The sequence below is a fragment of the Theobroma umbraticum genome, unplaced genomic scaffold, assembly GCF_002168275.2.
Source record: "Theobroma umbraticum cultivar Fairchild unplaced genomic scaffold, ASM216827v3 scaffold_30.0, whole genome shotgun sequence".
In the NCBI taxonomy this organism is placed as follows: Eukaryota; Viridiplantae; Streptophyta; class Magnoliopsida; order Malvales; family Malvaceae; genus Theobroma; species Theobroma umbraticum.
The window spans coordinates 12,647,458-12,660,453 of NW_018397254.1; the positions used below are offsets into that span (position 1 = coordinate 12,647,458).

The window sequence follows — 12,996 nt, forward strand, 5'->3', positions numbered from 1 at the left end:
TGCCTGTTATAAAGAAGCTCTTGGTTATTTAAGATTGTCTCCTTTACTTTAAAATTTTCTCGCCAATTTCTTTTGTTTTATATCTTTATAATTATTTCGAATTAATACATCTTGTGAAAATAATTTTGGGATTCCAACATTTTTGGTGAGTATTTATTAAAATTTTCAATTATTTATGTCATTTTTATTCTTACCCTTTAAAATAATTTCAGAAACTAAATCATACATAAGATATAGAATTCAAATATAAAAAATAAAGATAAAAACAATGGGCTTGAAAATACCTCCATTATTAAAAAGTTTAACCCAAATCTGCAAGGCCGAAAGCTGATCAGTGTTTGGGCTTAGGTGGACCCGACCCACATCTTCGTTTCCATTTTTTCGTTTCTCAGTAACTAAAACGACATAGCTCTGGTCTTCTCTAAAATCATAAGCCTAATCCGACCCTCTTTTTCGTTTTTTTGGCTTCATCTTCTTCTCCCTCTAACCCTAATTATTAATAACATTTTTCTTTGTCTGAGGGTGAGGCATTTGTACATTCACGAGAGGTAATATGGATCCGGTTGAAATAAGCAGTTACATGCCTCCGCCAGAATTCGATGAAGATTCGTCGGAGCAACTTGTCGATCTTACTCTGTCGGAGTCTACCGAGCTTTTCCTCATTCAATGGCCTCTTCATCAAGTACCATTCCTTTTTCGCTTTCCGTATGCTTTTTTCTTTCTTTTTCTTTTATTGTTGTTGTTCAATTTGAAATGAAGTTAGGGACTTCAATTTTTTTGCATTGTTTGGTTGTGGCTGTTGCAGCATCCTGAAATTAATGGCAAAGAATTTTCTCTTCAGCTTGGTCCTGATGGAAAGTTGGGCAGTCTTATAGATTCTGCTGGTAATTATTTATTTGTTTTTTGGTGCAATTTTGTTTGCGCTGAACTAGATTTTTCTATATTTTGTGTTGAAGCAATACTATAATTTATTTACCGTCACTTAAATATGGCAGGAAAAGCTTATGATTTTGTTAGCAGTGCATCTCAAGAGCCGGATGCAGCAGTTATCTTATCCTCTGCATCAGAGTCCAAAATCGGTATTTTATTTTGTAAATTCGTTTTGCTTACATTCAAACTATATGATGCCAATATACTGCTATCAACACTAAACTGATTCTTATAAAAATTGAAAAAGAAAAAGTATGAAAGGTGACTTGGACCTCCCAAACAAACAATGTCATGATTATATTCTTGATATAGGCAGGTTACTTGTTGGTCTCTCATGTTTCAGTTTCATATAGACACTTAATTGCCTTGTCCTTTGAATTAGACACTTGGAGTTTAAATTCTGATGGAAACCAGTCACGTATGTCTGTTTCGACCGACCAAATTTGTCTTCCTATTATAAGCTACCAAACTGGTGTTTTAATGTACTCAGACCTTGTTACTCATCCAGTGGTTGTATTCGATCTATTTTTCAAGGCTGTTAATATTTTGAAATGGTTTTATGTAACTAGAGGCTTCATTTTGGGAATGTTTGATATTATTATTTCATGCATTGATCTTGCATGTGTTTGTAATGCATTTGTTCTTCAGGCTGACTATTACTCAGTTAATTAATGATCTTAGCATAAGTTACCGCTATTCGTCTCTATTTTTTTGCTCAGAGTCTCAAAATAAGCCTCTACCACATTGGTCTAGTGTTCATTTTGTCTGCTTTTTGTTTTCTATTAGATTATTTGAGGAATATGGTTGAGCACAATTTGATAATAATAATTAGTGTTTTCAGTGTTTTGGTCATACTGTAGCATGGTTGTGATAGTGATGATTAAACTATTTCGAATTTTTTTTCTGTATTCCAATAAATTTTATGCATTTCCCTGATATATATTTCTCTCTTTAATAGTTGGGAAGATTTCACGTCGAGTTTCTCTTGTCCATTACATGGAGCCTGAAGAATATGAAAAACTCAGTTCTGACAAGAGACTGATGTACCAGAAATCATCTGGAACCTTAACAGCTAATTCTTCCAATCCTTTTGTAACTCCTATGCAAAGCAAAGGACGGAAAAACTCACAGTCTTTGGGGCGTACTGTCAGCACACATGGTAGTCGACATAAAAGTACTTTCTCCGGAATCAATGAACTATCCAAGCCTTCAAAAAGGAAACAGGATCATGAATCTACTGGATCCTTGAACCAGTCAGTACAGGGTCATGGGACAACTCCATTTTCAGGGTCATCGGAGCATAGAATTGCCCTTGTCAGTACATCTACTTTTTCAGGGCGCTCAGAGCGTTCTCACAAAGGTAAATCAAAAAAGAAAGCAAAAAATGAGGAGTAATGTCCCTGACATCCTCCCTCTTGTCTCATCTATCTACATTTTTTTTCCTTCTTTTTACTTTTACCCTATATATGCCTATTTCTTGACATTGAGTTTATCAAAGTTACTCTATTTTTCTTTATGCTTGCAATAGAAAATATTATCGGCGCTTTAGGCTTCTTGGTTGTAGAGATTTTCTCTTCAATTTCAACTGTCAAGACAATTGAAGAGGCTTCTTTGAATTCTTTTTGTAATGCAATATTACATAAATAATCTAATGTTCATTTTTGTGTAGTTCATGTCTTTTTATCTGTTTGGAATTTGCAACTTAATGCTTTGTTTTGTGGCAGCTTGCTTGTGTTTCCAACTCTTAAGACCCCATTTGGTATGAGGAATGTGACTCACATTCCTGGGATTGCTATTGGGAAAATAATATTACCATGTTTGGTATGACTTAAACCCAATGGGAATGTGATTGCCACAGGGAGAGTTGGTAAAGTTACTTTCCCATTGCTTGGACCACCTTCTCTCTTTCCTTTATTTTCCCTCTTCTCTTTCTCTCACTAATGTACAGCTGCTCAGCCCCTTTTCTCTCTCTAGATCCAGATTCCGGTGATCTGCCATCATCCATCACCATTGCCTTGTTAAAAAAAAGAAAAGCACTTTTTCTTCTCTCAGTCTTCTCTACCTATTGATCAGTTTAGTTTTCCATAAAATCCTCTCTTATTCCTACCTTTTTTTTTTCATTTTTTTGGGAAAAAAAGACGTAAATCTAACTGTCGGCTGGCCCCAATTTCTTCTTCCTCTCCCGTTTCTCTTTCTTTTTCTGGCAGCAATGACTTTCTCCCCGGCCATCACTGAGTATTTGTTCTATAATATGGTTATGGCTATGGCCTTATGTAGTCATTTGTCTGTACAAGAACTCTTTTCACGAATCAAAATAGAGCAACTAAAGTGTAAGGAACTTTTGCTTACCTGCTAAAGTGTGACACAGTGACTGTAAAAATTCAAATATCTACCTTTGATTTCAGAACCAATCTTTTGAGGATTTCAGGCTTCCTTTTGCTTTCAACTTTTCCCTTGATCCTATACCATCAACTCAAGGTTTACTTTCGAATTTGTTTACAAGACCATTTCTTCAGACTGCATGTAATTTATGTACTAGGTAGAATTAGCTTCTTCTAAGTATAAACATATGCTATAAATTATCCTGTTGCCATTGGCTAAATAGTGAAATTTGCTTCATGTTAAAAAGATCATAAATATGAACTGACTGTAGGATCAAGAAGGGTTTGAATACGCAAAGCGGGAGCTAGCCATTGAGCACAGCGACTCGCTTTTTTGCATTTGTGAATCTTTATGAGCATTAAATTTAAGAGGTGATAGTTGAGAAAATAACATTGTAGTATTTTGTATATCGGTTATCAAACATTACCTGAAGGTATTCACTTTCTTTTGTTTGCCTTGGTTTTCTTGGAAAACCTTAATATAAGGAAGCAGTTTTTCATCTTGTCTGAACTAAGATTATTTGTTGGCTCAATTTTTAGTTCATCTCTGAAATTACTTAAGGGGATTATGATTTTTCAAGTCTAGATACATGGGGAAAATGGGAGGAAAGGGAAGTTAACTTAGGATAGAAAATGATTGAGATCCATTATATTCTACTCACTTCATCTTTTACTTATATGAGATTTGTGATATTTTACCCTGACTTTTTTTACCTGTAGAAAAAGAGGACTCTTACATTAGTTCAAGTCTATCTCGATCTTTGTATCTCTCATGAGGCTCTATATTAGTGAAGATTTAGGTCTACTCTGATATCACTTGTCACTAATCATATTTTCAACTCAAAAAATATAATTGATAAGTGGTGAAAAATCTATGTTTATATAATCAAGACCTAAATGTGAGATCCATGACACATAACTATGGGGTTGTCAACAGATAAGATATCTAGTAATCTTGAGGTGCTCTAATTTGAACTCGAGTAATAAGTAGGGTGTACGAACTTTAAAATTATCCAATTATTTTTAGAATATCTTATCCGAATTCAAACTACCTTACTTGTTACTTGTTAAGGACCCGAACCTATTTAAATACTCGATTTTATAAAAAATTTATTAACCTCTTCAAGGGTATTCAATTATTCAAACTTGCATAAGATAATAATTATATTTCATAATTTACATTCATACAATTCATTAATAATTACATTTATAAAAGTAACAAAGCATTAAAATTAAAATTTAAACAATTAATTATTTTAAAAATATCTCAAATAATAATTTAAATAATTAAAAATAAATAAGTCTAAATAATTAGATTCGAATATCAGATATTGGGTATTCAATTGGTGATAATTGTGTAATACAGCTGATAAGTATAGTTTTTTTTTTCTCTTTTTAAATGAGAAAAGTCAAATAATCAAATTAATTGATATTAACTGCCTTGCTGCTATGGATCATAGCGTCTAATGTTTTTTAACATATGAAATAAAGATGATAAGGTGAATGCATGGGTTGACTTGGATGATCTTAATTACAGTTGAGTTCATCTTCATCTACCTGATTTGCACTTAAAATGTCAAAATTGGAAATCCATTCTAAAATTTAGAATTCCAAATTTAATGATTTGATTGCCAACCCAGAGGAATTACTAGCAAAATTGTCCCAATTTATCTTTAAAAAGACAGATTTGTTCTAAAACATTTATTCTGATTTAATTCTTGTCATTTTTTTTTCATTTTTTAATTTTTATATGTAAATAGTTGACTTTTTTAAAATTTTAATTAAAAAATTGAGATTAAAAATTTCTCACTATATTATTAAACCAATATTGAATTTTTATCATTATTTTAAATTCAATAAAGTTTATTACCCTACTTTTGATTTTATTGAATTTTTAATATAAAACAACAAAATTAACTATGTATCATGTTTATTAAAAAGAATTTATAAAATACTCAAATTTTGTATTTTTTCGAAAAAATGATCAGAATTAAAAATAAAATAACACAATTCAACCAAATTAAACCATAATAATGATAAATTTCACCTTAATCTCAAAAAAAAATTTGCATTCCAATTGAAAAAAAAAAATAGGGTTGTTGATTTGAGTTGTAAGTTATATAATATGAAGAAACACCGACGCAAGCAAATTTTTAATAAATAAGAGCCCAGCTATAGTGGGTGGCGCTTGGGAATTAGCCGTCAAACAATAACAGCCACTTAGATTTGGGACGAGTCTTCAATAATATCTTAAGCAACTCTAACGTGTAGGCATAATTTTGCAAATGTCTTACCGTGTCAATTTGTGTTACTGATTTTGCGGATACTATGAATATTTTGCAATTGTTTGATCAATATACAACATACTTATGTCATGTCATAACTAATTAGGCGAAACCTAATCTTCATTCAATCCTCCTTCATCAATACAGAATTGGCTTAAATTGGTCATTCATCCGTTTCAATGTATATCATTTCCAGTTTGACATTTCTATTAATAATCCTTTATTGTTAACCAAGGACCAAGCAAGCTATCTATCTAATTACTTACTCAAATAATATATATATATATATATATAATTATCCAATCATGCAATTGATAATCCATGCTTCACTCGTTCACTAAATAAAAAAGCATAAGAATAATGTCACATGAATTTGGTCATATAGTATAAAAAAGGTATATTATCCATAAAAAGTCAATGAAGTATTTACAAATATTCAAATAAATTCTTATATTTTTATTTTAAACCAAATAAATTCTTATAATTAATTATTATCTTAATCAAAATGTTATTTGTCACTTTTTATCTCATGAAACTGACGTGACATGTTAAAATATCATAATTAATGATAATATAACATATTAGTATATCATAACTGATGATAATGTGAAATGTTAATTTGATATGATAACATAATTATGTGACATTTTTCATTTTTTACGTCAATGTCAAGACAAAAATGCTACTTATTTAATTAATGAAACAATTTTAATTAATGAAAGTATGCCACTTATCTACCATGTGACTATCCAAAGTTTGTTAGAACATCTACTTATTTAGATCATAGAAACTTGAGATTTAACCTAGATTCTTTTTTATATAAAAGGGAATATAAAAATTCAATTACACCAATTTGGACCATGCAATGTGCAGTGACTCAGAAAATAGAATTGACTTGATACTAGATGATGGATGATCATACATATGTAATCTTCAAAGTAGATTGTCGTGGTTGGTGCCCAACCAATCGACATACTGATTCGCTTCACAATGAACATGAGACATGGTGTAGTCCCAAGGGCGATGTAACAGATTAATTTTTTTGATGATGTTGGCATTTGGATCAAGCTAAGAATAAGTTGACAATTTTTGGATAACCAAGAGAGAGTCAGATTCCATATGGACTTTTCTGTAGCCAACAAAATTGTAGTCCCTAATATAGATCCTATAGCTCTGCTATTAAGGCAAAGGAAATGCCTACCTTATATGTAAATCTTGAAATCCAATTCCCTGCCTTATCTTTGATTAGTCTTCTAAAGGCTGCCATTCTTAGTTGACTTCTAGTGTTGCCATCCACTTTAAGTTTCACATAATCTGAGATGAGAGGTTTCCAGGCAATGAGTATTTCAATTGACTTGGTCCTTTGATACCTTTTCAAATTGTCCCAACATTCCTTGGATTTGGTCTGTACTTGTTGTTGAATATTCTGAGGCCACTCGAAGGATTTATCAAAAATGGAGAGATTTCGCCAATTCCATAACAACCAAGAAACGTGAGCAAATATGATTTCCCATGGTATTTCTTCCACCAATGACCTACATTACTCAAAGGGTCCACCACCACTGCCATGATTCTCAGAGAAATCTGTATAGGGAGGATTTGCTCCAAGTGATTTATGTCTCAGTTACCATACTCATTGCAATAGCTTATTACCGGCAACTTCGATTAGAGGTTAAATAAATCCTTGGTAGTATAGTTTATAAAGGGTTATGCTTCATAATTGGAAAAACAAGCACCGTGGAAATACATACCACTCAGCCAAAGAAAAATGATGGAAAGTTGGCCAAAATGGGCACTAAATATTTTACGAGAGATCTCTTCCAAATCATGGGTATGGCTATCGAAATTGTGAGCATTAGCATGTAGGTTCCAGATTCAAGTGGTAGTATCAGGTCCCTTAGCTATTGTTCTTAAGAAATGACCCGACCTATCCTATTCCTCGAAAGAAGTAACTTTTTACTCCTTATCCATTTCAGCTATTATTTGGGTGTTTTTGTTTAAACTGTACAAGATGAAATTCTCATATACAGTTCTAAGGGGGGGGAGTCCTCTTGGTTTACCTATCTCAATAAAGTCTATGATTGGTTCGAATAACGCCTCCAGATTCAGGCGATTTTAGATGATATAACTAGTAAATATGTTCCTCCTCATGTTAACATATTTTATTGTCTAGGGGGAATCACACTTACTTGTGTTTTAGTACAAGTAGTGAGCTTAGTTAAATCCTTGGTAGTATAGTTTATAAGAGGTCCATAGCTTAACCAAGCATCTGTCCAAAAACTAGTTTTGTGGCCATTGATAACATTCATTCCCAAACCTTTCAACAATACAAGTCTACTTTTTAATATATTTCTCTAGACATGAGAGTTTGTCATTTTCGCTGAAACTAACAAGAAATCAAATCTATGCAAGTATTTGTTAATTAAAAACTCTGCCCACAAACTGTCTATATTTTGCCACCCAAGTTTCACCAATAAAGCTAGATTGAATTTTTTGTTATCTCATAATTGTAGTCCTCTTTCCTCGTTTGTCGCACAAAGCTTATCCCAACTGGTTGCATGGATTTTCCTTGAGTTTCTTGAGTGTCCCTAAATGAAGTTTCTGTTAAGTCTATCTATTTCCTAGACTATGATTGTTGGCAACAAGGTAGTTTGCATGATGTAAGATGCCATGGAGCTTGTAACTGATTGAACTAGTGCAATTCTGCTTGCCATGGAGAGATTTTTGTTGCTTCATTTATCTAATTGTTCTTTGATCTTAAGGGTCAACTTAGAATATGTCTCGTATTTAATCTTTCCATGAATCATTAGTGTGCCTAGATATTTGTCGAAGTCCGTTGTTAAAGGAATCTTGGCAACTCTACTAAAAAAACTTGCTTTGGAATTTATAATATTTGAAGACACCAACATCCTTGATTTAGATAAACTAACCTTTTAGTTTAAAGCCTTACAAAAACTCTCAAGAATCTACATCATGCTCCTTACTTGCTTTGGTGTAGCAATCCTGAAAAGCATTAAGTCATCTGCAAAGCTGAAATAAGATAGGAAAAGACCTTTTCTGGTCAAGCATTATGGTTTTCAATCTCCCTGCCTCACTACACTATCGATTAAATGAGAGAGTTTTTCCAAGCATAGTACAAATAGGTAAAGAGAGAGTCGATCACTTTGACGAATTCCACGTGAAAGAGTAAATGACTCAAAAGACTTCCCATTCTATATTAAAAAAAAAGGTGGGAGTTTTTGCAATGAACATGATAAGCTTTATTAAAGCTATTGATAAATTTATTTCCTCTAAGACTATCTGAATAAAATTCCACTTTAATTTATTATAAGCTTTTTCCAGATCAATCTTTATGGCCAATGCACTTTTATTTCTTTTCATCAATCTCATCGTATGCAGAGCTTCCTGTATGACAATGATGTTGTTTGTAGCATGTTGTCTTGGAATAAAACTACTTTGTTTTCTTCCAACAATAGTATTAAGTAACAGTCTCAATCTTTCAACTGTTACTTTACTGATGGTTTTCAACATGATTGAGCACAATCTTATTAGATGAAACTGAGTGATTTTTTCTAGCACTTCAACCTTAGGGATAAGTATTATTAAGGTATGATTTAATTCAAAAGGGAAGGTTTTAGTGTCATAAGCATTTTGTACCATCCTAATTATATCAACACCAACAATGTCCCAGTTTCTATGAAAAAATGCTACTGGGTAGCCATCAAACCCTGGACTCTTGTGGGTACTGCTCTCTTCACCTCTTTAAAACTCTTTGGTTTAGATAGTTTTAAAATTTCAGTTCCTGTTAACTTCCAGTGTATGCTAGTTGGAAGAACTATATTAACACCATCACCCATATACAAGTTATGGTAAAATTGCAATGCCAGGTTTTCCACTTCATTTGCATCATAGCTCCATGAATTATCATCCCTCTTCAGAGCTAATATGTTTTTCCTTCTTTGCTTACCTTTCACCACGTTATGGTAAAATTTTGTATTGGCGTCTCCATATCAACCACTCCAATTTTTCCTTCTGCTGCCACATGACATCTTCCTAGTAAAGTATCTAATATATTCTTCCACAAGCACGATCTCTAAATGTCGCAAATAATCATTACTACCTCTATCTAGTTACTACTGAATCCCTTTAAGTTGTGTTAAAACTCATTTTTTTCCTTTTATGGATGTCTCCAAATGATTCAACCGTCCAATGGAGTAATGACTCTGATAGTTTTTTTAAAGCCCTAAGTAAGCTACTAACGTCAGGGCTTCATTATTCTTTAACAAATTCTTTGAAACTAGGATGTGCCATCCAAGTTGTTTCAAATATGAATTTTTTATTCTCACAACAAACTTGTATATCTTTATGACATTATAGCAATAAAGGATGGTGGTCCAAGTGGGTTCTTGGTGGTATTGTTATCTAAGCATTCAAAAAGAGATCACACCAAGCTTCATTAACTATTGCTTTATCTAGTCTCACTCTTGTGAGTTCAAACTTTTTTTTTTATTGCACTAGGTATATCTAGGTCTTGATGCACCTAAGTTAAAGAGTTGATAGTATTTAAAACAATCATTCATCTAATTACTATGAAGAACATTAAAACTTCTTCTCCCTAATTTCTCTTTAAGAGAGGAGACGTGGTTGAAATCTCCACTACAATCCATGGAAAATTGTGAACTTCATTAACATTGCATAACGAATGCCAGAGTCTCTTCCTTCCCACAACAATGGGGCTACCATAAACTATTGTGAGGAGTCAATTAGAATATGATTTTTGCAGTAAAATGTGGATAAGTTGACAAAAATAAGCCAAAATCTCCAATTGAATGTCATTTTCATTTCAAAGAATCCAAACCCCTCTAAAAAAGCCATTTGCTTCTACTTGGAAATAGTTAGGCAAGCCAATTATTCTACATACTCTATTGGCTGTCATTTAAGATTCTTGGTCCTTATATGATGACAATATGGAGTTTGTGTAACCGTATCAAATTCTTCATATTACGAATGCATCTCTAATAGACAGCTCCCCTTACATTCCAATTTAAAATGTTATAATAAAGAAAAAAGTTCAAACAGAGAACAAAGTAAACTAAGCTTAGGGACTATAACAAGGCATTAACAATTTAATCTTGCATATTATCCTCATCACTTGTCTCCATCTCCATGTCCACAGTTGTGCAAGTCTCATTTGATTTGATTTATTGATCTTTTAGTATGTCATTAACCTTTTATCTCATGCTACTCCATTGATCCCTACACCAGTCATTTCTATAACTGTTTTTGGAGCTTGGGATGACTTGGTTATGATGGTTATAAAAGGTTCATGGTGAGGTAATGATCTTGTTTCCTTTTGCTTTAGATCTAGTGCATATACTTATGGGTCTCTACTGATGGCACTATCCTATCTTTACTTTGGTTTGTTGATTTGTTTAACTCAAATGAAGCTATTCTAATAGGCCCTTGCACCTTCCTTTTACCTATATCTTTGAAAAGGTTTATGTCTTTGTTGACAACAGTTGTTGTGGCTTGCAAAGATTCCTTTAGAGATTGCTTGGTTTTGGGCCCCGTTGGATTATTCCTTTGGTTATTATTTGTCTGTATTGGGGGTTCTTGTTCCAGAGTTTTTAAAACAAACTCAACATCAACAAGATTATCATTTTCCTCGTCTAAAACATGAAAAGTGACTCAGGCTTTGCTCTTTCTCTAATCTTATTATTTGTGTGTATATTGGCTTTCTGTTTGTTGCCACCATTTGGATGAACCCCAGTATTCTTCCTAATTCGCTTTTTATCCAACATCCACGAGCCAAATTTTGTAGATACATATTCTTTTCCTACTTGCTTTCTATGTTCAGCCAATTTGACTGCTTACCTTTCTGATAGACCTTCTTTCTTTTTCTACATGACTGGGCAAATTTCAATATTATGGTCAAATCTACCATAGTGAAAGCATAACATTTTAAGCCCTCCATATTCTATGATTTGCCATCTTCTTCTTATAAAGATCTTTGAGACCCATGATTTGGTTAATTTAATCTCCACACACATTCTGGCAAAATTTCCTTTTGTGACGTATGACGTAGCTCGATCAACTTTTATAGTTTTTCCTAAATTGTTACTTATCCTCGACAGCACTTCATCATCATAATACTTTAAAGGCATGCCTGGTAACCTGATCTATGCTGCTACTGTATCAACAGAAACTTCATCAAATTTGAATCCTAAATGCCACCTTCTTATGGTAAGGTAATGCCCAACGATTATCCAAGGGCCTTTTATTAAGATGTAGCTATAATCATCCTTGCTAGAGAATTTAATGAAATAATAGCCATTACCTAAATCAACAACTTAGAATTCTCCTTCTAATGACCATAGTTGTTTCACTCTATTGCATAGATACGTGTAACTAATGTCCCTCCCTAACAATTGAACTATTAGGGTTTTCTTTCAAGGGTGTTTAATCATATGTTTTTCTTCTCTGCTTAGGCTCATGAATGGCCTGTCAATCTCTAGACTTATCTCATCATCATCAGAATCAAACTCCTTACTAACGTGATGTTCCCCTTCAAATTTTGCATTATCAAAACCTGTCATCAATCCATTATGTAGTAATGAATCACGATAAAAAAATCTTGGAATATCTTCCTACAACGAGTTTTGTTAATCATTCATATCTGTTGCACTTTCACTTCTATCATTACTGTCTAAGCCGATTCTCCTTTTTTTTCTTACTTTGACAAATTCTTGTTGCAATATTCCTCTTACATTAGATGGAGGGGTCCCTAAGGAGTCTGCTTCCATGCAAGGCTAATCTAAGGTTTTCTAGCTTTGGTGTACGTTAGTAAATCACTTTAACATACGTTTAGAGAGAAAAAAGAAAAAATGAAAAAATTCATTTAACCCAAAATTTTGAAATCTTGATGCTATTAATGTTAATGAAAATGCTAAATGTCGATTCTCTTTTTCGGTACCGGCTAAACCTAGATTTTAGACTATTGAATAAAATTAACAAGATATTTTGTAATGCAAGAAAAAAAATGAAATCATGAGATCAATTTTGGTATAAATTATCTTTTTAATTATAAGATAATGATAAAACATATGTAAGATATAATGGATATAAATTTATGTCACATTATAAAGTTAAGGAAAATTCAAACGATAAAGTAAACACAGGATTAATAGTTATATTACTTTGGAGTGGAGTGTTCATTTTTTTAATAATAATAAACTAAAAGTAAATTATAGTCAAAATTTAGAGGGAGGGATATTTTACCCAAAGTTTATTATTAAGAGTTTAAGCATTTCTTTTTTAAAAACATAATGCTTAAATAAACTCTTAAATTATTTAAAAAAATTCAAATAAGTATTTATTCTTTTATTATGTTCAATCAAGTC

The 12,996-nt window shown here is 32.5% G+C and overlaps 1 protein-coding gene across 1 annotated transcript; it reads left to right on the forward strand.

The window, feature by feature from the left end:
* The first annotated feature begins 428 nt into the window (after positions 1-428).
* On the forward strand, positions 429-2,598 carry LOC110417409 (mediator-associated protein). The gene is made up of 4 exons (XM_021429762.1): positions 429-682; positions 806-884; positions 996-1,079; positions 1,889-2,598. Exons 1-4 carry the CDS (start codon positions 554-556, stop codon positions 2,323-2,325), a joined length of 729 nt encoding a protein of 242 aa, XP_021285437.1. The 5' UTR covers positions 429-553; the 3' UTR covers positions 2,326-2,598.
* The last annotated feature ends 10,398 nt before the right edge of the window (positions 2,599-12,996 follow it).

Bases quoted from the DNA above. Each gene is read 5' to 3' on its own strand.
- LOC110417409 (XM_021429762.1), top strand. From the start codon at position 554: ATGGATCCGGTTGAAATAAGCAGTTACATGCCTCCGCCAGAATTCGAT. The intron at 885-995 runs GTAATTATTTAT...TAAATATGGCAG, and splicing joins CAGTCTTATAGATTCTGCTG to GAAAAGCTTATGATTTTGTT. The intron at 1,080-1,888 runs GTATTTTATTTT...TCTCTTTAATAG, and splicing joins TGCATCAGAGTCCAAAATCG to TTGGGAAGATTTCACGTCGA.